This window comes from Megalops cyprinoides, chromosome 5, assembly GCF_013368585.1.
Source record: "Megalops cyprinoides isolate fMegCyp1 chromosome 5, fMegCyp1.pri, whole genome shotgun sequence".
Lineage (NCBI taxonomy): Eukaryota > Metazoa > Chordata > Actinopteri > Elopiformes > Megalopidae > Megalops > Megalops cyprinoides.
In genome coordinates, this window is record NC_050587.1 from 35,561,205 (window position 1) to 35,586,497 (window position 25,293).

At 40.7% G+C, this 25,293-nt stretch overlaps 1 protein-coding gene across 1 annotated transcript; it reads right to left on the reverse strand.

Moving 5' to 3' along the window:
- Positions 1-6,302: 6,302 nt before the first annotated feature.
- On the reverse strand, positions 6,303-24,757 carry tbx5a (T-box transcription factor 5a). The gene is made up of 8 exons (XM_036529610.1): positions 24,614-24,757; positions 22,930-23,024; positions 22,014-22,133; positions 20,351-20,498; positions 14,420-14,572; positions 9,684-9,775; positions 7,221-7,450; positions 6,303-6,889 (listed from the first exon to the last, which is right to left on the reverse strand). The coding sequence occupies exons 1-8, from the start codon at positions 24,755-24,757 to the stop codon at positions 6,303-6,305; spliced, it is 1,569 nt and encodes a 522-aa protein (XP_036385503.1).
- Between the last annotated feature and the right edge of the window lie 536 nt (positions 24,758-25,293).

Consider the following 25,293-nt stretch of genomic DNA (forward strand, 5'->3'; position numbering starts at 1 on the left):
ATCAAATCATCTCTCTCTCTCTCTCTAAGTGCAATACCTGGGGCAATGGCAGATGTATATTAACAGCATATATTTGAATGCATAACCACATGATGATCATTTGTGGTTTGTCTGGTGCTGTTTTGATCTGATCTCAGAGCGCTTTTACAGGTGGGGGAACCTCATTTTCATTGTGTAAAGCTCACGTGTTATGTGCTTAATTTTGGCAGTTATTGAGTTATTCCACAATAGCGTATGAATTGTTCACAGGCTAACTGTTCACATCCCTTAATTAATCAAGCTGCTTTTGAGTTTGCATGTGAGTACAAGATATGTATTACGAGTGACTTTTAGCAATGGCGTCTGCTAGATGGCTTATGGTAATGTTACAGCCACATGAAGGAGTGTCTGTGAACTGTCCTTGATTATATTAAAGCCTGTAAGAGCGGGATTAGTGTTCAGTGTATGCATGGCTTTAAAGGTCAGTATATCATTGTGCCTTTCAGTGTGCCTCTGCTTAAGTCCCAGTCTGCACTGGTGAGCTAATTGAATGCAGTGCAGATGCCATTCTCTGTGACAGTGACATCCTGCCCTGAAGATCAGGGGACAGGAAGGCCTTAAAGATCAGATGGAGCTTCCCAGCTCATAAAGTCTGATAGAAGCTGAAAGTTTCTCTGCTTAAAGTTTGACTGAAGAACTCACTGCCTCATCGTTGTCCCACTGTTGTGGTTTTTTTTTTGTTTTTTTTTTTTTTTGATCTGCTACCAAAAACCTAGCTAATGTGATCTCCTATTAAAAAAAAAATCAAAAGTATGAGAGCAGAAAGGACCAATGCAGGCACATGGGATCAAAGATAGATGTACTGACATAGACTCAGTATGGTTCTACACTCTGTGGGCAGCAAAGTTCTAAGAGGCAAGAGTCAGAGAGGAACTGGAATTTCGCTTCGGCCAATCATGGTTATCAGACCAGGCAGACAATCAGCAGACACGGCTCACTGCCAATCTATAGGCTAGTTATCATTATCTATTCATGTCACAGACGGCCTTATCCCCGAGGATTTCAAATGTTTATTATGTCTACATTGTATGAGTTCTTAACTGGTTCTCTGGTCTTGTGGTTGCGGGTTTTAACCCCTTGTAATTTCTTTTTTATTTTTTTGGCGAATGCGAAAGAGTGAGCTCCATCCCTACTTGGCCATGAGGATTATGGGAACGGAAGTGGCAGTGTGGCATAGTAATGCAGAGCAGGGCTCGTAGCCAAAAGGTTGCTGGTTTGATTCCCCTCTGGGGCTGCTGCTGTACCCTTTGGCAAGGTACTTGACCCACAATTGCCTGAGTAAATACCCAGCTGTATAAATGGGTAGCATGTAAAAATTGTAACCTGTGCAAGTTGTTTTGAATAAGACCGTCTGCTAAATGACAATAACGCAATGTAATGAGTGAGGCTGTGACCCTGGGGTGTGGGAGGGGCCAGCCCTCTGGGGGAAATGAAGCTGAAATCCCATGATGCTGCTGGTTTAACAGAGTGAGCAGCTGAAAGCAGCCCTGGCTTTCCCAGCCTTCTCTGCACCTCACTGTCTCCTGCCCCTCTGGGGCCTTCCCAGCCAGCTCCGAGAGAGTGCTGAGAGATGGAGCGGGGGAGTGTTGGCGGGGTAGGGGTGCTGATTTGGGCCCGTCCTGGCAGTGTAGTGCGGAGGCCTGCGTTCCCCTCGGGGATCTGCCCCCGTGCGTACCTGTCTGTCAGGGCGATGCCTGGCTGCGTCGACGTGTCGGCTGCTTTACACAAACCAGAGGACACGTTACCTGAAGAAAGTTCACTCCTCTCGCACGGCTCCCAGAATGAAAGTTCATCTGCGGCGATGCGTTCAAGAGGGGCACGGTTTTTGAATTGTACTTCCGTACCAGAATCGCATGAAGCAAGTGATTACTGGATCACTTCCTGTGTAAGTTATAAGCATTAATGGATCAGTAGAGTAAGAACTACTAAGTGAGATGCCAGAAATCCAATGAAGCTGAGAGACTGTGTAACAGGAAGAAGGCCACCTGGTGACAGTGAGGGGCGGTGTGAACACCACCATCCATGCCAATGAAACTTTAACCCATATGTGTGGAAGTCCCGTTAACCTCTATCTTTATGAAGGACCCATCTCACACTCCAGGTTTCCCCTCCTCCCCCCGCCCTTGCACAGTTCAATGAGCATCTGACATAGCCAGGTGACAGTCCCTAGCCATGCCCAAACACTGCTCAGCTGTCTGCAAATGAGCCGTCTTTACATTACACTATATGTATAATGACTGAATATGACCATTTGCCTTCCTGATTTCTTAAGCAGATACCCTAAAGAGAACATATGGAGGGAACATAAAGAGAAAGAGACACTACTGTTTGATTTAAAAATAAAAAAAAAAAAAACATGGCGGCACATGTAAACTAGTGTAGTGATGAGGAATAGTGATAGTAATGTTCTGTTATCCCTCAGTGGCAATGTTCTTTTTCTGTTCATTCAGTGGGTTTGTGAATTGGTTATGATTCGGGTCTAAGCCTGCATAACACCCCCTGAACTGCAGCGAACATCTGTCAGGGCCGTACTGGGAACTCCTCCTCGGCAGAACCGGCAGACTGGGCTGCCGTTTGAAAAAGAATTACCCTCACTTCCTAATGAGGCCTTTACCTCAGCAAAGCAGGAGCCCAGCCCAGATGGACCATTCAGAGCAGATGTGACACGACAGCAGTAGACGTGGATTATTTTCTAAAACCGTAATTTTTTTTTTTTTTTTTTGCTGCCGAAACCCGTCATCCGTCACCAGCGAGCAACGCTTCGGCGGACCTCTCGTTTTTTTTTTTTCTGCCGCTAGGAATGCCCTTGTTCTTTCATTTCTCTCCTGGTGTGACCTCACGACGATTCATTTTTCCCTCCGAGGTCAAACAGGACCAAGACTTATTGCTGCTCTTTCCTCCCCCGGATCTACTGTGCATCGTGGGGGCGGGGCTACCAGGGGCACAAATGCGGAAAGTGCTCAATGTTGGTACGCTGCTTGTTTTTATTGTTACATTACATTACATTATTAGCATTTAGCAGACGCTCTTATCCAGAGAGACTTACAATGTTATCCATTTATACAGCTGGATATTTTACTGAGCCAGTTGTGGGTTAAGTACCTTGCCCAAGGGTACTGCAGCAGTGCCCCAGTGCGCCTGCTCCTTAACCACTATGCTACACTGCCGCCAGTGTAGTTATTGTAATTAGCATTGCCACAATTCCAAAGCGATGTTTCCAGAGCATTCACAGTAAACCAGTCAAAAGGGGGATAGTATTCGGAAGGCCGCAGTTTCTCGGAGCGTGATATGCTTACACCACCAACTGAACGGCAATAGTATATTTCTTGCTCTGATTTCTTAAATGCTCTTAATTCTTCTGCGGTGGATCACAGCTATTAAAGTGTAGAGGCCATTTGATTTTTTTTTCTTTCCCCCAAACGTGCCCACACTGGCATCCTATCAGAGGAATACCCCTCCCAGTTTCTTGCCTGTAAAATTAGTGTAATGGTTCCTTTGGCAGTACGTAGTACAGCTGCTAGAACAGAAAGACCTTAGACCAGGTCATGGGTTCAAACCCTGGATGGAGCATTGCTGTCATACCCTGTTGTAAATAAAATCGGAATTATTTATATACTTTTCTCTCCCTCTGAAAGTTGTGCTAGACATCATCAATCTTCGTCCTTCCAGTGCATGTTTGTGTGGTGTGTGTGTGTGTGTGTAGGTGCGTGTGTGTGTGTGTGTGTGTGTGTGCGCGGGAGGTGGGGGAAGGGGTAGGGGTAGGGGTGGTACCACCCCTAAATCATCAGTTAAGCACCAGAACCAGGGCCAGAGGGTAAAGGGTTAATGGATGTCTCAGCTGGGGAACGCCAGGGCTCTCGGGCCAGATAACGTGCGCAGCGGAGAGGCAGGTACTGTCAGATCAAAGTCCCCTATCAGTCTGGACACTGTGTTTGGCTTCTTGCTGTCTGCAGACCCTTTGTCATCTTTTAATGCCTTTGAACGTGCTCACAGAATTCATTAGCAGCGCAAGCACAGTATGTTTGGAATGCTGTCGGCTTCAGAGGTGCAATAAATGATGGGTTTTCTTTGCATTTTGCACTCTTTATTTTTAAGAGCTATTAAGCTGTTATACTTTTAAGCTTTCTTTGAAGTTTTGCTGTCAATAAACAGTGGGCATGGTGCTCTGTTAGAATTGTGCAGCGTTTCTCATTGCCGGATGTGGAGAACAGTTAATTAAATCTAGTTCAACGGTCTGTAAATATAACTTTAATCAGTCACTGTTTAAAACAAAAGAACTAGTGGAATAAACCTCTCAGCAGGCACTCACAAATATTGCAATTCTCTGTAGACGTTTTTGAATTCAAGAAAGACAAAAACCACAGGGAGAAACAGGAAGATTAACACCCTGAGATGAGAGCAGCATCTGTTAAACGCAATGCAATCCCGCCATAAGAACGGAGGTGACATGTTCTCTTTTGGCTTTCGATTGTAAGGGGTGGGGGTGGGGGGGGGGTGTGAGAGGCTGGTGGATGTACAAGATGACGCAATCTCTGGGGAGACACGCAGAAGGCCAGCCACCAGCCATCTAATCCCGAGGCTTTTCTGTGGAACAGCTAGACGATGTGAGCAATTAGCCTCTGACCACTTTGTGAGTCAGTAGGCCCATAAAACCGACTAATAGCAGTAGACCTCAACTGCGCTGACCCCGCAGTGTCAAAATGCTCCTGTTATGAAAAAAACTGCCATTTTGTGATATCACTGTTTATGAAACGTAAACAATGACCAAACCCATTCCTGAGTGCTGCCGGGTTTGTTTTCTGATCCAGTTAACAATGAAAGGTGAATCGAAAGCAATTAATAGAGGGTCACACCAGAAAAAAAGTCACACATTTGGAATGAAGTAGAATCATCCAAAAGGTCCTTTTATATTTATTGCATTTCCGTATATACATGTTGATTTATTTACAGTACAACCACAAAATAATCCACCTTTTTCTTTCTTTACAATTGTATTGTACCGATTTTTACATCAGCATCACTTCATATATCTTTCACATGTATTCTTTCGATAGATATCATGTCTGTCTAAAAATGAACCATATTCAAACAAAATATGAAGGAAAACACTACCTAATAAAATATTATTATTAATGGATGGGAAAGAAATGAATATACTATACAATATCAATAAATACTATGAAAAAGAACAATACTGGTGACTGCAGACATTTTCCAAATGAACATATCTCCTGACATAACTTGTACTGCATACGTCTTGGTATTCTTTTGTAATATTTTTATCCGTAAACATACTGTATGTTTCATACAGTCATAAAGAATTAGCCTCTATTAACACAAAGGCATATGTGACAACTTAAAATGGCTCTTCCTGTAACAGTATTTATTATGATTGATTGTGATTTTTTTGAACCCCTTTATTCTCATCTGTTTTGTTCTATGATGTATGCGATACACTCTTGTGTTTTGTAGTATGTTTAACAACCATAGCAAGTGTAGTTTTCAGACTGTATTTATGAATTATTTCTCAATTGAAGGGATGTTACCAGGTATTTTAGCAATAAAAATGAGGACAAGAGAATATTTCTTCAAAAAAAAAGAGAAAAAAAACATCCATTTTCTGCATTCTCTGTAACATTTCTTGAAAAATTCTCAAATGCTCACAAATTTATTAAACAGGCTGGAAAAATACTAGTTAACAAATACTTTAAAAAAAGAATACTATTTCCACTTTTGGCTTATGTTCCATTGCATTTTTTGAGCATATACCCTTCTGTTCAATATTTGATCTTACAGGAGTGAGACTTGTTAAAAACATTTTCCATATTCTATCTAGTCTTCTGGTTTTCTGCATAATATGAAGGTACACACTTCTCCTATAGCCTTAATTTGTGAAATCCATCCCACAGAGATTCTAATATCGCTCAGCAACTGATGTTGCCTGTGTCAAAGATTTGCCTTCATTCAGGAAGTGATGATCCACCAGCTTCTCTGGGCTTCTCATAAGGCAACAGCCATCCCAGGGCATGTTTAATCCAACCAAAGAGCTCTTTACAGCTGGTGGTGCAGCTCTCCTCCCCCTAGCAGTGAAGGTGGTCAGATCAGAGAGGGATTATCCTGCAGTCGTGTTAGACAGACCACAGTCTGCTCCTTTTTGCTCTCGGTACCAAACGCAAATGACCAACGAAAGTCATGAAGCAGCACAGGAGGGTATTTCCTGTATGAAGGTTTATAACCGAACAGTTTTTAACACTGAAACCTCCTCACGCGCTCTCGCTCCACTCTGGTACGAGGCTCACACTGTGCACTGCGTGGTACTGATGTGGGGAGAGGGTGCGGGACGCCCCGTGGGGGTAGAGGTACTCGTTGCCCTGGAGCCCGACGGCGGGTGACTGGATGCCGGTGTTGGGCCCGCCCCGCTGCCTGGAGAAGGGCTGGTGAGGGGCGGGGCTCTGGTAGAGGGCGTGGGTGTCGGCGAGCTGCGGAGAGGCGTGGCCGGCCACCCCGCTCAGTCTGGTCACCAGGGGCCCCGAGGCAAAGTGGGCGGAGAAGTGCTGATAGGGCAGCCGCTCGGCGGAAGGCGGGGCTGTCACGGGGCAGCCACTGTAGGGCGACACGCCCGCCCAGGTGTTGCAGCCGAGGTCCTCCAATCCAGGCACCAGCTCAGCAGCCGGGGAGACACTGGCGTACATGCACGCCTGCCGCTGTGCCGTTTCTGTCCTATAGGGGCCGCCAGCGAGGCCCAGAGCCTGTGAGTAGCTGGTCGGCCGGTAGTAAGGGTCACCCTCGTTAGGAGAGCTCTCGATGTACGCCTTCCTGTATGGATGATCTGTATGGCACTCCTCCTCCACTGTGAAGAGAAGCCCAGTCACAATATACTGTGAGGCAGCTCATTTAACTGTGGCTTGCAACTTTTCATAAACTGATACTGTACTGCAAGCTCAGGCAAGGTCAAACAGAGTTCAGCTCACAGTGCATTTTTTTCAAGGAGCTGGAAGATGGAAAGGGAATCTGACAATTTTTTTGGTCACCAAGATAAGAGAAAAAAAAAAAAGCTTATCAAAAGTATTTTGCTGAAGAAAAAATGACACGGGTTTTTGTCAGTGCTGAATTTCACCTGATTTGAGTAAAATTGAGAGGTGACCAGACAAAGAGAATATCGCACGGAGAGATGGGCCTACCTTTCCTCTTGGGGCAGTGGTAGTCTTGGCTGTGCTCGTGGGGGAGGGGGTACGGGCCAGGCGGGGGGAAGAGGCCAGGGGCAGTTCGGGTGACCCCATTCTCACAGGAATACGGGGAGCCCAGGCTGGTGGGCGTAGCCATGGCTTGCGGCTCCCCGCTGAAGGAGCTGGGACTGGACCCCACCCTCTGACGCGCCGTGCTGCGTGGAATTATGGGATACTCCTTATTGCTGCAGGGCGACAGACAGGAGACGCCAAATAGGGTGTCAGTTGCTTCATTCACTCACAGAGAGGTTTCAGACTTCATGTTTTGTGGTTTTTCTGGGGTTTTTTCTTTAATATTTTAATAGCAAATTTTAGCAAAGTGTCATTTTTCTTGCATTAATTACACAACATTTTTCTTACATTCACCACCATACACAACAGACAATGCTGGCTTACATTTAGAATGTTTAAAGAAGAACCACAATGAGGTTACTCTGGCTATTTAGAGTCAGTTTACAGATTTGTGCTCATAATTATTATGTTTTATGTAGCCTTTTTATTTGTGACCACCGCCACACCAAAGAACTATGTCATGCTTTTTATGAGTAGCCAAATTTTTATAGCCAATTTTTAAAAGCTAACCTTAAAAAATATACAAAGGTCATACTGTACCACTATCTCTGCCTTGCTTATAGATATGAGGAATGTACAGAGCAGGTATTTTTGCTTGAACTGAATCTGATTTAATATTATTTTGAGTCGTCTCACTGCTCACCCTCCCGTGGTGTGGCACCACCTCACCCTGTATAGACGGAGACAGCACAGCTCTAAAAATAAACTTAAGCTTCTTGTCACATTACGGTGCATGGCATCTCATATCCTCCAGCCAAATGAATCTGTGACTGCATTCCCACCTCTGAACTTTGGTCTCCAGATAGAGGCAGAGAGAGAGGACATGGCCTTCTTTAAATGATGGGGGGACGGGGACTCAAAAAGCGCATTTAAAATTTCTGGGAGGAAAAAGACGAAAGGTACGAGGATTCCCACTGTTTCGGGGTGTTTGGGTGGATTTCAGAAGTCAGTCTCCATTTTCAGATTCTGGTTTTAGGGTAATAAGCCCATTTTCATTGTCCTTTACCCCTACACCTTTGTATACACGTTTCATGAGACATTACATTACAACAGCTTCTTTTTTACAGTAAGACACCTTCTTTTTAGCAGTCATTCTCAGTAGACACCCTTTTCTCCAGAGCAGTTTACACATGTGCCATTCACCAAGATGCTTACTGAAACTATTCAGGTAAAACACCTGACTCTAGGGTGCAACGGCACTGCTTCACCTGGGAACTGAACCTGCAACTGTTAGATTACAAGCCCAGCTCCTTAACCACTACACCACACTGCCACCCAGTCGTCAGCATGTCATCTGTCACCCTGTGGAGGATGCTAACCCCTCCATGCCGTCACAGTGCTGGAGGGGTCATGGGAAATCAGGCTGTGAGATAGTTTGCATGCTGCACCACCTCGTCCTGGAACACTTTATTTTTTGGCCCTACCTCAACAGCTGTCAGATGAACGACTGTTATTGCACAGTATTATTGTGTCAGCTGTACAGAATAAAACCACTATAAGCCAATTATCTAAAGGGCACCCAGGACTTCTCCCCAATTTTTTTCCATGTTGGTTAATTCACAGTAAGAATGTGAAACGAATTACTTTTTTCAGGGACAAATCCATAAGCACTGAAAATAAGGCCCTGTGGAAAGTGTTTAACTGGACATACCAATGTTAATGGTTTAAATGCTTAGTATGTCCAACCAGACCCTTTCCCTGTGTTTGATTTTCTTGTAGAGCTTGTCTACGTGTCATCTGACACTTGTCACAACAGCTTTCTTCTGGAAAAATCTGAAAATCATGGCATCGCATGATCCAGGGCTGACGTTGTTTGAGTCTTTATTGCAGGGATGTTCCTGGAGAACCTCAGTGTCTGTTGGTTTTAATTATGCCTCAGGACTTAATAATTCGTTATTCATTTATAGGAGTAGCTGGATGAAAAATGAGCTCATGTCCTGGTGCAAACCAGCAGCTGCTTTGATCATAATTCGTTTGGCATCTGATTTATACCTGAGACAGCAGGTAAGGGGGCCTCTTCTCAATCACTGATTTAAATATTATGCTGAGACAAACTGAAAAATGCATACTTTTCAGCCTTCAAAGATCATGGGTTCCTCACCCCTGAAAATAAAGGCTAAATCTGGCAGATAATTCTACTGTGTACAGAACAATATCTGTTTTTGTACTGTAACATCTTCTGTTGTAGGACATGGACTTCCATGTCTGTGGAAATTGTTATGACACAAATGAGATTCAGGGATGTGCATACAGTTTCAGGAATGTTGTGGACTAGCTGAAACAGAGCTATGGTGGTGGATGGAGAGAGGATTGGAGAGAGTGCTCTCCACTCTCTTGCCGGCTTACTTCTGCATTCGGGACATCCGGTGCAACTCCATGTCATCGCTTCCTCTGAATCCCTTGGCAAAGGGGTTATTTTCAATCTTCAGCTGGGTTATCTGGAAAGCAGCGACACAGTTGCCATTAGACATACATTAGGTTCCTGGTTTTTGCGTGCTCGTTTTCATGGAGTGTCTGGTGGCAGTTAAATTAACAGCAGTTTTGTCCACGTGGCAACACCATCAATGAAGAGTAACGAGTACAGACTGAAAACACCACCACCAGTTGCTCTGCTACAGAAATTTAAATTCACATGCTCTTGTGAAATCGACATTGTGGAATGCATGTGAGGTAGTGATTAAGGCATGTTGCCTAAAAGCTGCAAGTTACATTCTCGGACAGAATCCTGCTATATGAGTAAAATGCATTACAGTTTGCCTGTTCTAAACCACGCTGGAAGTTTTCACTGGCTCGTAAGGCGCTAATGGTACCTTCCCCCTCCCTCAAACTGCTAAGCTCATACAGTTAATACCAGATTTGCCATAACAATCTAAAGGCTGAAACTAGAAGCAGACATATTTACATTACATTACATTTTGTTTAATTAAGCTTAATTAAAACCTGGCAGAAATGATCAGTCAGCAGTTTCTGAGAGTATGTCCTACTCGGAGATATGCTAATTATTGAGAACTGAAAAATGTAATATTGTGAGAAAAAAATACATGGTTCGAGAAATATGTGTGCAAACTTTTGTGCAATGTATGTGCAAAATTAGAGTACACCTCACAGTTGATATAGCTGCTACGTTGGATTTTATGGCTACATGTTACATCATGCAGATTACGGAGACCATGGACATTACACCATACTGTACCTGGATATTTCCTGCCCTTTGGCCTCTAAAGGAAAAACGGAACTGTTTAGGTGTTCAGGTCATTTTCCTAAATACGGAGTAAAACTCGTAACCCCTCGCATCTCACTCAGTGTTATTCCCACCCCCACCTCCACCCCCCATCATCAGTAACGCTTTGTCTCATGACTCAACATTGCGATATCACAGGGCTTTTAGTTTAGGGTAGGCTATTGTGCATACGCATCGTGTCATTAAAAAACCGGCAGATTTGCTGTGGCACAATGAAAACTTGTTGTTGAAAGATTCGACCTGGGAAGTGGCTAGGACATACATCAGTGTCACTTTCTCTCTGCTTTTCCGGGGACGCGTAAAGAGGTGTTGTCAGAAAAAAATAAATACAATGAACGGTAGTTATACGTGAAATTAACGAGCTCTGGTGGAATTCATTTATTCATTCCAAGCCTTGAAAATATATTAAATATGTTTTTAACATCCCGTGTAGGCCTACACATGTGGGAGTCTACTAATGTTGACCATTTTTGTTTCAGCCCATTTATAGACCCCGCTGAGGCCATTTTGGCTTTGCCTATAGTTGCGAGGATTGGGATCCTAACGAAAAGTGGTAACACACCCCGTTATAAAACACTGCTACTGCGTCATTCAGCTGGCTTTGTGATTGCGCTTGCACGAAATCACTTCAATTAAACGTGTCCTGAAATGACAGAATTGTCTAAAAACATGATTGGATTGTTCCATAAAATTTTAAGCACATTCACATTCCTGCCCAAAACTGATCATGCTGTGCGATTCATCTGGCGGCTGAAAAACAATTGTGCATATTTATCTATTTATTAATAGTTGAGAGGGTTTTAGCCATTCATAACTTTATACACATTGCTATGATGGGCTTTTGGAAGAGTCACTCATCACAACCAGCATCTTCCATGTGGAAACTTGTACAGATGAATTTATCAGCTGTATCAGTTAGCCTACATTACATGTAACTATTACTTATTCCGACCCCCTAGATAGTTTAACATACAATATGTAGTGCGACTTAAATTCGTCCGTACAGCAATCACTATTCGTTCATTTATATATTTGTAGTAATACAGACCCACAAAGTACATCATTTCGCTCAAAATACTCGAACTTGAAGATGAATAAGTGAAGATGTATAACTATTCACTAAACATTTACATATTAATGCTTATGATTATATTAATAATTTCGTTGTACCCCCACCGTGCAATGACAATAAAGTCTATTCTGATTCTATATTATGTAATGCAGTAGCATTAAACCGTAAACTCTGTGATGTGCAAACCAAAGGATTTGATACTGAAGGCTTAAGTTGATATCAAGGGTATTTGCTTAACAAATGGCACTTATTCTCACAATATTTTAGGACAACATATGACAGAGCCAGGCGTCTCTAAAATGTGTGCTTTGAAAAGATCCTTCTTGCACTATAAAATCAATAATACTGAATGAGTATATTTTAACGTTATTTGCATTCACGAAGCAAGTCTCCAAATTGCATTTTAAGGTCTTGGTGTTTTCTTCTGTACCACTGGGATTATAACAACTATCAAGATTTCTGAATAGAAACGTCATTAATAAAAATTAAGGCGTGGAATTGTGCGTCAGTGACAAAGATCGCAAAGTCCAACTGAAATATCTCCCTTCGATATCTTAACAGCTAGGAACGAGACCCGATTCGGCTGTGAATATACAGATAGGGCCTAATTAATTCCTTTTCAAAGGGAGGTGGACTGATCTGCAAAAATCTCTTATCGCAGGGTGAGGTTGGCCTGACAGGTTCTGGACGAAACATTTAAATTTTGCAAAGCTTGTCCTTTCGTTAGATTGGTAACTATAAATCGTCATTCTGAGCAAGACGACAGTTTTTAGGAATTGCATAAAAAAGGTATTTATTTCAAATGCTGAATAACTACACAGTGACGTACAAACGTACGAACAAAGTGAACATTGTCACATTGACGTACAAAGGGAACATTGTCAGCAGTGCTAGCAGTGTCTGGGATAAGGCTATCTTGTTTGACCAACAAATGTTTTGAAACGACAAAATATGGAATGTAAAATAAATGAAATATACTTGCTAAAAATATACTAAAAATACATTTGTCGCAAAACAGGCAACGTAAATTATCAGGACTTGCACATATGCAGTAATATCCATATATTGGAGGATATAGCCTAGCTAATTCACGATATGTGTTACGATATAATAGTGAAGTAATTATATAGTTAACTCTGTGAATATTATTTGGACAGATATTACGTATGTTACGTAAATTCATATTCATATTTTGATATATATAGAAGTATGTCATTATCGATTCGGTTTGTATAGGAGAATCTTGCTACCTATAGGAGCATAATAAACTACAGCCATGTTGCAGCTTGTGTCAAAATACCTTTTTTTCCAGTTTCAAGCCTTAAATTGTTTTTTTTTTTTGGCTAACGCTTTAAGATAATCGACAAACTGTTAAATGTTAACATCACACTGTGAATAAATTGGGCTGAAAATATGGGTAAAAACGACATCAGACTTCGATGCTGTAGTATGCTGCTACGTAATATTTCGAATGATAATTCTGAGACCTCTGCTATGAAGGTTTCCTAGGCGTAATTTTGTCATGAAAAAATGTTTTACAATATGCATATATTTTAAAATTGGCATCTATAAGGGTACTGCAGAAAATGCAAAGGACTCGCACGGCGCGCCAAAACTCCGAAATTCACACAGCAAAATGCCCCATTTTTTGAAAAAAAAAGGGAAAAAAAGCCCCCTTCTATATGTCCATGTAACTAATAAACAAGAAATGTTCACAAAACCCAGAATACTAATTATAAAATAAAATGGAATTGACGTGTTCAGGTAGCCTACGCGCTCTCGTTTCCAACACGGATTTAATGCTGGACACCATAAATGGGGAATTATAGCTTTAAACAGTCTGCTTTTTCTTGTAAGGTACATCGCACATTGTTTCGCTCCTTTTACGTATTATTTATTCATGTATTTACATGTTCTTGTGTTCACTTGGTTAATTTTTGTACGGCCTGTGCAAGCATAGCTAATAACTCAAGGAGAATAAGATAATAGGCCGGTTAAACTGTCCCCCGCGGTCGCATTCAGTGTGTCGGTATTGGACAGGCGGTCACTAGCCTCTCCCTCGGCGCTCAGATCTGTCTGTGTTGTAAATATGATGATACCAGTGATTTTCACACTTCTGCCTCTTCTCAGAGTGACACACAGTACACTTTATGTTAATTTCGCGCGTGCTGAGGCGTGCCCCATAGACGTTTAAAACATTAGATTTGAAGTGAGTTGTATAATTTTTAAGTATCGTGTGTCTGAACAATTAATGTAGGCTACAGTAATGTCCACAGTAATTTATTTTATAAATATTTCTCGTACCCATTTCGGATGCGAGTTGCCTACGTTTTTGCACAGGCATTCAAAGTAAGATTTTTACCCAAATTTGACAGAAACAGTAAAATAATTGAAGTTATAATATTTTTAAAGTACCATTGTTTTGTAATTAATCAGCAGCCATCACGATCGTAGGATTAAAGTAATTTCTGCTGTCATTTTTATTTTTCCGGCAACAGTTGAACTCACCGTTTGATTAATGAAGCAAAATAAACGCTTGCTAAAATCCAGGTGTGATACATCTGAATTATCATTTTCCTTCAAAAAGGTTAAATACACCACAATTCATAGATCCATTCAAACTACACAGATAAACGAGTTAACATAAAATAGGTCAACAGAAATCTAGAAAAACGAGTGACAAAGATGATAATTCATGTGCACATTCTAAAACATGTCACGGGAAACTGGCGTCCAACACGGGCTTCAGAGTCAGAACCTCAGTCTTACCTTGTGGTTTTGGTAGGACGTGACTGCGATGAAAGCCGTTTCGGGGAATACGTGAGTGCAGAACGCCGTGTTTTTGGAGCCGAATCCGTTGTTTTCGTCTGCCTTCACGATGTGGATCCTGGGCTGGTATTTGTGCATGGAGTTTAATATGATCTACAAAGGAAACACACGGCAGCGTTATAAAAGCACGTTAGTGCGGGCCAAAAGCGCGGGACAGTTTGTCATTTTATCTGTGTGATACAGGCTTCTTGGAAAGTGTACAGACCCCTACCTCCCCTGGCACTGTGTAAGTGCAAGGAAATAGTTCAGCTGTCCATTACCTAATAACTACTACCAGCTACACTACCTCACAACAGCTAAATCTATTAAAAAAACACTACTACTACTACAACCATGACTTATATGGCTGCTACTTTTTCTATCATAATTATGTATGTTGCAACAACTACACAACGACTAAGACTACAACAGTAACTTTAATATCGCCATATAATTTAAACCATACCTCATGCTACATCTTTTTTTTGTTTATGCAAGCACACGGTTATTATAAGTATGTCATGCATTTCCTTGGCCACAAAAAGAGGGCGTTTGATTGAGTAAGGCTGTCTTGAATGATGTGACCTGAACAAATTTCCTGTGGAGCTTTTTCCTTAGTGTTCAGTTTCAGTTGACTTCATTTTCTTACAGAAATGTATCTGAACACCTATCCTTGCACTTCTTTGACTCTCTTGAGCTCCCTCACACTGTGTTGTACTGTGATCTCAGCACTGCAGTCAACTACGGTGACTTGAAAGGAAATGCCTGTGTGCCCGGGCGAATCTGAACCCTGAGCTCTTCCTGTGAGCCCCTCTCATACCGATTCATATTGCTTCGCCAAGCCAAGACTGATCACAGTGAGAGGTCTAATGGTTTTTAACGTCCTTATAGTCAGGCCAACAGAAAGATAACAGGACTGTTTTCTCTCAGAACGCCCATTGCATTCCCATTAGGTTTAAAAAAGCCTTGTTTCATTACATGGCTGTAACAGGCAGAGGTGACCTCCCATGCTCGTAGGGCAGTGCATGCCATTGCAAGACATGTCCTTTAGCTCACCTTTTCAGAGTTCTGCTTTCTTAGATTCAGGAAAAACAACTGCTTTTTATAGGAGAGCTGCTTCGGAGTTGTTAATTTTCCAGCAACACTCTGCTTGGCTGTGAGCGATTCCACGGCGAAGTTAGTAACTCACACTGGAAACGGGTAATTATAATATCCCACTCAGGCAACAACGCCTTTTTTTTCTCCCCCTCTCATAGCCATAATTCCTCAGTAATTTCATGTTCTGGGTCATTCAAAGGTAGCCCCCTCGCTTTTAGGATGAGTACGAGGTAATGTCTGTGTTTGATTCAATGGAGCGTAACGCAGCATGTGTGTATGGAGCAGGCAGCCTACATGAGGTCGTGCAGTAGAGCGCTGGTTTACCATTCTCCCGAACCCTCATGCCACCACTGCTTTAACCACTTCCTGTCCTCCTGCACGCAGAACCAGCAGCAATCCTCACTTCTCCTTTCATGGTGTAACCCAATGGTGCAGTTTGACCCATGTAAATTACACCCAGAATCACTTGTTTTGCTAAAAGCTGTCATGTCGTGTGTACTGTTGTGTTACGCCACCTCTGATCTTGCAGGCATTCTCTGCAGATGTGCCCTTAACTATGCTAAAATATAGCTGATGTCATGCATTTTACATACAAGCTCCTGCACACCTTTGTACTCCTGGTTACATATCTACAGCATGAAAAATGGCAAGTTAGCTTCATGTCGTTAAGAAAAATGACTTCACTTCCCCCTTTGTCCTTAATTGGTGTTTGTTTTATTCCTTTAGAGCTGGGGTTCTTAACCTGCGGTCCATGGGGCTTCAGGTGGTCTATGAATCAGTCATAAAAAATCTCTGACTTCCTTCCTGTTGCTTTGAAAATTCGTTTGTGAATTCTTTTTAAGTGAAAGTATGTCGTTAAGACATTGTTGTATGCCAAATAAGTGTAGGGTAGCATAGGATGCCGTTGTACATGGTCAGGCAACATAGAATCCTCATCATCGGCATGATATGACATCTACAAATAATTTCCCATTCATAGGCTTTAAAGAAAACATTCCTCTGCGTTTACACAGATCACAGTGGAGTTTAAGGTAAAAATGTTGTCTCTTCAAGTGTTTATTGTAATTTATTCCTTCCAAACTAATTATTGTAATATTGTTTAGTACCTGTGGCTGCTCAACGTTAAGTAGGCATGAGGAAAGAGCATGCATTTGCAGTGAAACCTAAAGAAATCGAAGTTGGTGTACAACCCGTAGCCAATTTGGCAAATGTGCAGATTTAATGAAACCTTTGCTTAGATATTTTTTGTACACACAGTTGGCCTAAGTTTATTTATTTTTTGTTGCATGCTTTCCATACAAATTACATCACAGTGTTTGTGTGTGAGTGTTTATGCACCTTTTTTCTGCTGGGGGGGGGGGGGGGGGGTCTCTAGCTTTGATTATATTCTCAAAGGGATCCATTTCCCAAAAAAGGTTAAGGACCACTACTTTAGAAAGACCTGGGCGGGTAGCCAGTGTGCTGTATTAAATTATAACCATTTTCAGGCTTCATTATAGTATGCTTTATTCTGCATATCTATCTCACACCAGATTTTTTGAGACACATTATAGTTTTGTACCTAATAATGTAGTTACTCCTCTAGCTAATCAGGATGGTTGTAATAGAAGTAGTTTAGTGTAAAACGTTGCAATGAAGACGTACTTGTTCTAAATGTGCCTTGGCAGAGGTGAGGGTCCCTAAGGAAACCACACTGGCCTCCATGGTTTTCCGTAACTACTGGTCTCAGGGATTTTTTTTTTGGAGGGGCTGAGCATGCGGAGAAAAGGAATCTTATTCTACATGCTTAACATCTAATTATGATGAACTAACTCTGCTCTTTTCTCTGGCAAGGGTCAGACTGACCATTGACCCTGAGGAGAGTAAAGCCTTATGAATATTTATACTTAAAGAGACGGGGGTATGTTTTCATCCTGCAGTGGATATGATGATATATTTTGGTTAGGTTCTGTTGGATTTTAAATAGAATACTGCGGTACCGTTTTCACATTTTACAGTGTTACTGCCTGCACCCTCACTTGCTGCTCTGTGACTTCTATATGTAGATTGTCCCTTAGTGAAAAATGCTTATGAATTCCATACGTTGATGGACAGGTAATATGACAAGACAATGACAATTTCCAAACATGGAAGCAAACATTTTGGAACTCAACTTGATTCTTTTTGGGAGTGGGATCCCTCTATGGTTCAATCAATCTCTTGATGGTTGATAATTAACTAGTAAAAATTCTTTTAGATTTGAGTATTATTGTTACTGCTTATGTTTGCATGCCAATTGGGAGTAAGGATTGAAAACCACATTTTTTTACCCATAATGCTTCTGGAGGGAAAAGTGGTATCAGCCTGCTCTGAAGGTGGTCCTCCTTTCAGCCAATAAACCCAGGTCCTGGTGCCTTGTGGCCACATTTTCTCACTCTTTGTTATATATTTTTTTTTAACGATAAGATGGGATCATGGAGGTTACTGAACGCTCGCCCTGAACGGTTTGAAAATCCATTGAATAACAAGCTTTGTATACCTTAATGTGAGGCTCACCTCACTCCATCATGAAAACCTAAACAACTGGACATTTAGCCAGCCTCACCTACTTGGCCAACACTCGTATGCCACACACACACAGCTGATTAGTGAGAATAGGAATGGGTGGGTAGCTAGATAAATCGGTACTAAGTAATTAACTAAAATGATGCAGGGAGCAAATACAAATATGATGGATTTTTTTAAAGTTGTGCATTTACAGTTTATGCATTGAACATAATTTCAGCAAGAGCCAAGCTCATATATTTTAAATGCATGAAATCCCAAAAAACCAGCTTAGGGAATCACAACATATTTTTTCTAACAGGATTTGTGTGAATTTTGTACTTCAAAATGAGCTTACTGTACTACCCTTGAGCTATGTGCCGACAAGTTGGGCACAGTCTCTATAAATTCCGCTAGTCCACAAATTTTCACCACATACCCTAGACCTATAATTGGATTGGATAAAGGAGAAATCATATGATAATATAAAAGTAAAATTAAATTGGTAAAATGCTTTGACTCGTAGAAAATGAAGTTTTTCTTTGCATCAGTCGTGCATGACATCATCCTATGGAGGGTTAGGCAGCAAAGTAGAATTTGCTGGAATTTGTTGTTAAAAGTTCAGAACGGACTGACCATATCATCATTGCGTATCACCCTGATATAACTGACCTGACAGAACTGAATTGTGCCTTTTCTTTTATTGAATAGCTATGTGGGCTTTCTGTTCATGACAGGACTGTTAAAGATGCTGTTGGTTTTTGTCCACACTGTTTAATAGCCAAGCAATACAGCATCAAATAGCCTAAGTTTTACCAAGGCCAACCCCTGTCAACTGAGAGTCACACTGTGATTGGCTGGGTTTACTTTGTCAGTCATTCGAAACTCCATTTGAAGTCATACAATCTGTAATTGTATTCTTAGGTTTTCCTCAACCAGATGTCTGGATGCTGTGTGCAAGTTATTACATGTTTAAAGTTCTGGAGGTCATTAACGTGGAGTATGCGTATGTGTTAAAAAGAAAAACGCACAAGAGTTGCACCTGTTGGTCATTGAGCTGGTATATAAATTATGATATAGGTTATGAGGTTCAGATGGACTAGCCTCAACAGAAACTTCTAATGCTCTTTGTACTTTGCTTGGTATCCTAGTGGCTCAGACAAACATCAGGAAGCATTGTTTTTACAGTGAAATTCTGAATTTCATTCACTTATTTTATTTTACGCACGTGCTTTCATACATCTTTAGATACTGATCAATGGGGATGCTTAAGCGGACTCTTACTTAAATTTACTTTAAATTTACTGACCGAAGTGAAGGAGAAACCCCACCGCACGAGACTCTAATAGTGCCCTTGTTAGCATGAGCCTGTTGCAGTACCATTAACGAGCAAGCGCTGCATTCATCATTTAATCATATTAGCGGCTGCATTGTTGTGCATCCATTGGAAATGGACAAACAACATCACAAATCCCTCATTTTTCTAAAGCATAACGGCGTAGCAGATTTCAAAATGAGTTAATTGTTTATGGAATTGTATTTGTTTTTTCACCAAAATCAATCTTTCTTCAACAAATATCCACGTTGGTGTCGATTAAAGGGGGGGGGGGGGGGGGGGGGATACAACGAATGGATGAATCATGTTTTGCTGTGTCATGTTTTGCTGTGTAGTCGTTGAGGGCAATGTAATCGCATATCACATTTTTAAACTATATTTTAAAGGCCATGTTTGGAATTATTGGCAAACGGTATAGACCGAGATTCCCCCTGAAAAATACCACGTAGCGCCTTCCTTCCTCTGTACAGCGGAATGCATATTATTACATCAAATAGGCTTTTTAAGATTCCACCAAACCAAAATAACGCACTTCGTAGTACACTAATCAGTACAGGCCTATATAATGTGCTCCGATTAATTTCAGTGTTGAGTAATTTTGCGACTGGAACGTTTTTACGCTCCTGCAAGATATCAGGTAGCCATGCCACATGAACGTTATGAAAACGTTCTGAAACGTTTATAAAAATAAACTTTTTTAGTCATAAAGAAGTTGTGTGTACGCCCTTTTAAGTCTAAACGGATAGTAATCTTTTTCCAAATGCATAAACATAAACAGTTTCAAGTTACGCAACAACACAATCATATTGGAACAATAGTCGCAGATAATAATAAAAGCCTAATAATAATAATAATAATAGTAATAACACTGTAAACAAGCAAGACCTGAAATGCCTTGGAAACAACGGGGGGAAGAACTTGAACTATTTACTCACATGTCCAAAAGGATCGAGGTGGTTGTTCGTTAGTTTTAGCTTCTGAAAGGAGACAAGCTGCCTCATCCAATGCGCTCCAGTCGCTGGCGAGTCGGGGTGGACGTACAACCTTCCAGGCATGGCGGGCTCTGCTTTCCCTGTCACAGACCTAAGTCACGGCACACATCCACATACCAGACTGACACGGCCTGCCCACGCTTTCACCACAAATCTTTTTTTTTCAGCCATTTAATCGTTTCATTTATATATTTTCCTTGACTCCGGGGGCACCGGGGGTAATTTTAATATCAAACATGCGTGCTAAGAGTTCAGAAATGCCATCCTCTAACAGGACACAACCAGAAACTCAAAAGTAAAATAGCCAGCGATACACGCTATTTGCGCATATCCAGCACGATACTGTACAGCAACGATATTAATTATGTAAAGCGACTGATACACACATTTAAACATACAGTTCATACGACTACAGAGATTGAGGATTTTGCATCACAGCTTTTTAAAATGACAACACAATGATACCAGCATTTCCAGTTTTGATACTTGAATGAATGTACGGTCGCCTTATAATCTTCCTCGTTTCCCTCATTGATGTCCTTTCCCGTCTTTTTCCAAACAACCTAAGTGTTTGATTTTGCAGACCACTACACCTAATCGTTGTGTCGTTACTTTATGTCGTACAGAGACTGGGTCTTATCAATTAGAACAGGTCAGAGAAAAAACAAATTCTCCTTAACAAATTTATCAAGAAATTCATTTTAATGATAATTGTGTCCAGACTGACAAATGATCTTTAGTCTGGAGAGGAAACGTACGTGAGCGACTGCAAATGCCAGAAATGGAAACTTCCGTATACATCCTTATGCATTTAAAATGGCCGCTTTGGTTATATGCCGCTACCAAAAGGCCATGCTCGTACATTACGCTGGATTATGTCACATTACGACCGTTGTACTTCAGCTTCAACCCAGTGACCGATTAGGAATGTGCTTATTGAGTTAATCATTCTTTAATTAGCTACATCACACAGCAACACCCTTTGGAGGATATTACTGGCGCATGTAATTTTCACATTTCCTATTGTGTCCCGAATTACCATAATGAACAATAAGACGCATGTATACAACGGTATAGTGGGTGACCTAATTTTGCAGACCTATTTGATGGTAAATAACAAATATGGCCTACTTATCTGCGAGGTCCTGTTCCTCTGCTATAAATTTTATGGTTTAACGCGGGTTTTTATAGCTCTCTGTGACATATATGAAAATGTAAACACTACTTTAATTAAGAGAAGGATTTAAATGAAAAAAAAGCTTCACATTTTGCAGTATGCAAGGAAAACATACGATGTATTATTACACCTCTCTTTAGTTTTACAGTGTCTCAAAGGCCAATCACAGAATTTGATTATTACCGAAATACGGCATAGTAGCCTACGCAAAGACTCCAGAACATAGCACCCCAAGACTATGTGTGAATAGCAGATGTTGACGGTGTGATTTTCTTAATGACGACACGTTATTATCATGCTCAGTTGTACTCAGAAAAAGCTGTGAAGAATTTTTATTATTATTATTATTATTATTATTATTATTATTATTATTATTTATTTTCACTGCAAATACAAACACTAATACGAACAGGCCCACGTATTACAAACCATTTGTTGTCAGCGAATTTGTAGCGATGATCGTCGGCGGGGACGACGTCCATTAAGAGAATGTATTTCGTTTTGGGGTTCAATTCAGAAACCTTCACTTTGTAGCTTGGAAACATTCGCCTGTAAATAACAAAAAGAAACAGTATTGATAAATATAGTAAACAGAGTAGTATTTCTAGGAAGAGGGCGATATTTTGCCTTTATAAAAAATTCAACCGCCGCCTGTCCTTAACTGAACCTATATATATATATATATATATAATTATTATTTTTTTTTTTTTTTTTTTTTTCAAGATAAACAGTACTATTTTCAATTATATTACCACTGGGAAAAGGAACACTTCCATTTGATGGCGAGTCACAGTTAAAAAGAAGTGGTTGAATCCAAGGGTCAGTCATTGGTTTGCAAAATTCATATTGACTCGTGTCTCTCTTCCATTGATACTAATACATAATTAACAATAACATGTTTGAATATTACAGATTTTATTACGTGATTTAAAAGCTTTTGAATACAAAACAAAGTGATAAGCTGTAAATATTGTACAAACCATCGCATCGAAATCAAGAAACTGCTGTATAGGCCTACTTCATATTCCAGGGGAATATATTTACGAAATTTTCAAGCACCTAGCACAGTAAAGCTTAGTTAACTATCCAACTGCATAAGATAAAACATAAAAAGTGAGATTTAATTTGTTTCAAGTATATAAAATATGTATTCACTATGCACTGCCCGTTTTCCAACGGTGAAGGCTCTTAAAGGTTTCTTACATTACTCCAGCCGAATACGCCTGTGGAGCAGCTCTAGGCGGAGTTTCCACCTGAACACTTATCAACCGAGGAGGCACGTGTTGGAAAAACAGTGATACACCTCGCCCTGACATCAGCTAATAGTAACGAATGTGTCTCTTACCTTCCTGCTTTCGTGATGATCATTTCAGTTCCTACTTCGTGAAATTTTGTCCAGAGTTCTCTCTCGTGCAAGAAAACTTTTATTCCTTCCATTCCCTATGAAAAGAATATGTTTCAAAACAGCATGACGATATACGAAAACTTACTTTTCGTGCGGTTGGAGCACGAAACAACACAGGCTCTTGCACGCGCACGCCCTGACCGTCCCACTCGGTGTGACCTGGATTATATCAACGTCTGCACTTAGCTTTCAGTCGAAAATAAAAGCGAGCCTTACTTTATTTTTAACACAAAACTCTACATTCTAAAAATTCTATAAATTTCGGTGACTGCTGAACTTGCCCGAAGTCGTACATAAAAAACTAACACTTGCTGTGAGTGTAAGTGAAAGACAAATGTTGATTGACTCCAGGGGTCAGTCTGCTTATTTTCAGAACGACAATACAAGTAAAGGCTATCTTTAGATCAAAACAATTGTGTAGCCTTTTATACCAGGAGAAAGTATCCGTAACATTGTACAGAAATTGATTAAATGATTAAATTGAAATAAATGTTTTAAATGTTCGAAGGTATTCGGTGTTGTCTGCAAGGTCTCAACCGAAGTATAAGTTTCATATGTTCTACGACTATGGAGAAAGCAGGGAGGCGACCGTGGTCAAAATAACACACTTTTCATTACATTGATATATTGCGCAGCCTACCGAGTAATTCCGTTTCCTTTCCACCTTGATTTGATAACATTAAAATTCCAAAGTGTTTGGAGGAGAACTTCAACAAAAAATAAAAACAATCTTTGTAACTTTGATCATATTTTAATCCTCACTGCGCTGCAGTCTCCGTTTCATTTTCAGCAAAGCAGAGCTCTGTTTTATGTTCTGTCTTTGGCTGAATTCATTCTCGTGCATGGATATCATATTACCACTCGCTATGCAGATTAATTTGATTTGTTTGTTAATAGATCGCTTGATTACTGAGTTTACAGCGTATGAACGTGGTTCTTTTTATAGAATTAAAAAAAACATTTAGACAAATGTATGTCTGCGTGAATATCTGTCATAATGATTGTACGATTGCATAAATATTGCAGGAAGTATGTTGATATTAGAGTCCCCTCATACCCCCACTTTTTCCCCAAACCTCTCACGCGATTTGACACCAGATGGTGTTCAGTTCCATTTAATTGTTTTCATTATCACTGGTGTAGTACAGTGTATGATGTTCATGTGTCTGTTGATAACAGTTCATAATATTGGATTTAGAAGAGAAACGCAAAGGTTTTAAAATGTACTTACACACAGGCACATCACTGTCAAATGTTTTTACGTAAGTATGTTGGTGTAGCTGCTAGAAATATTGCTGGCGTTAGGATTAAATCTTGGTAATATGCAGTTTATGGCCACCCATCCACATTCCATCCAAAATAAGCCGTTTCCAGCCAACACTGTCTAATGGCACATATTTTGGTTTCAAGATCGACCCAGTACCGTGCAACTGTACATCTTAAACGAAATCTATTACTCTTACATTAAAAGCTGCATTCAGACACTTACATTCAAACAGTATTATAATTCATAATGCATTTAAATCTTTACTTTGTAATTGATCCTTTTGGAGCTGGATTTTTAAATTTAAGATTGTCTTTGCCAGAAGGCCTCGCTGTCGTAAACGGAAAGTTTTTTTCTAACCTGTTGGACGAATGTTGACTGCGGCGACGGGGATTTGCTCAAAGTTCCTTTCTGAATTTCCTCTTTACTTTCATCGTGCACTTGCTTTGAATCTGGTTCACTTGTCGTATTCGGGAGCCCAAAGCCATCCTCGGGATGCGCCATCTCAGACTGCCACCCGCCACGGCTCCTGCTGACTGGTCGACACAAACAAAATATTCACGAAAATAAACTTTTTCAGCCTCGTCAATTGTACAACATATTCAGAATATCATTTCAATTAGACAAACACGAACACACACACAGAATGATATGTAGTACGCTGGTTTGGAGATATTAAGGCCTGTACTAATGTACTGTAAGCAATATATTCATTCACCGTTATGCACGGCCGGTTTTCATGTATCTATTATGTTACATCTGAATTGTTATACTAAATGCACGGGTGCTCGTTTTTCCTGCATGTAAAGCAACAAATTATTCCTTTTTATGCCTTTGTGAAAATACTAGCTACACTCTTTCTAATTCTGCTGTGCCCTGTCAGGCATAATTACCTTTAAAAGTAACCTACGATATAGGGCTTCACATTCCAGTGGCTCAATAATATCACATTAATTCAATTATACTGATCAACAACGCACTGCATAGAAAAAAAACGAGAATATGTATGTCCAACCTGTATGAACGTTTTCCAGTTAAAG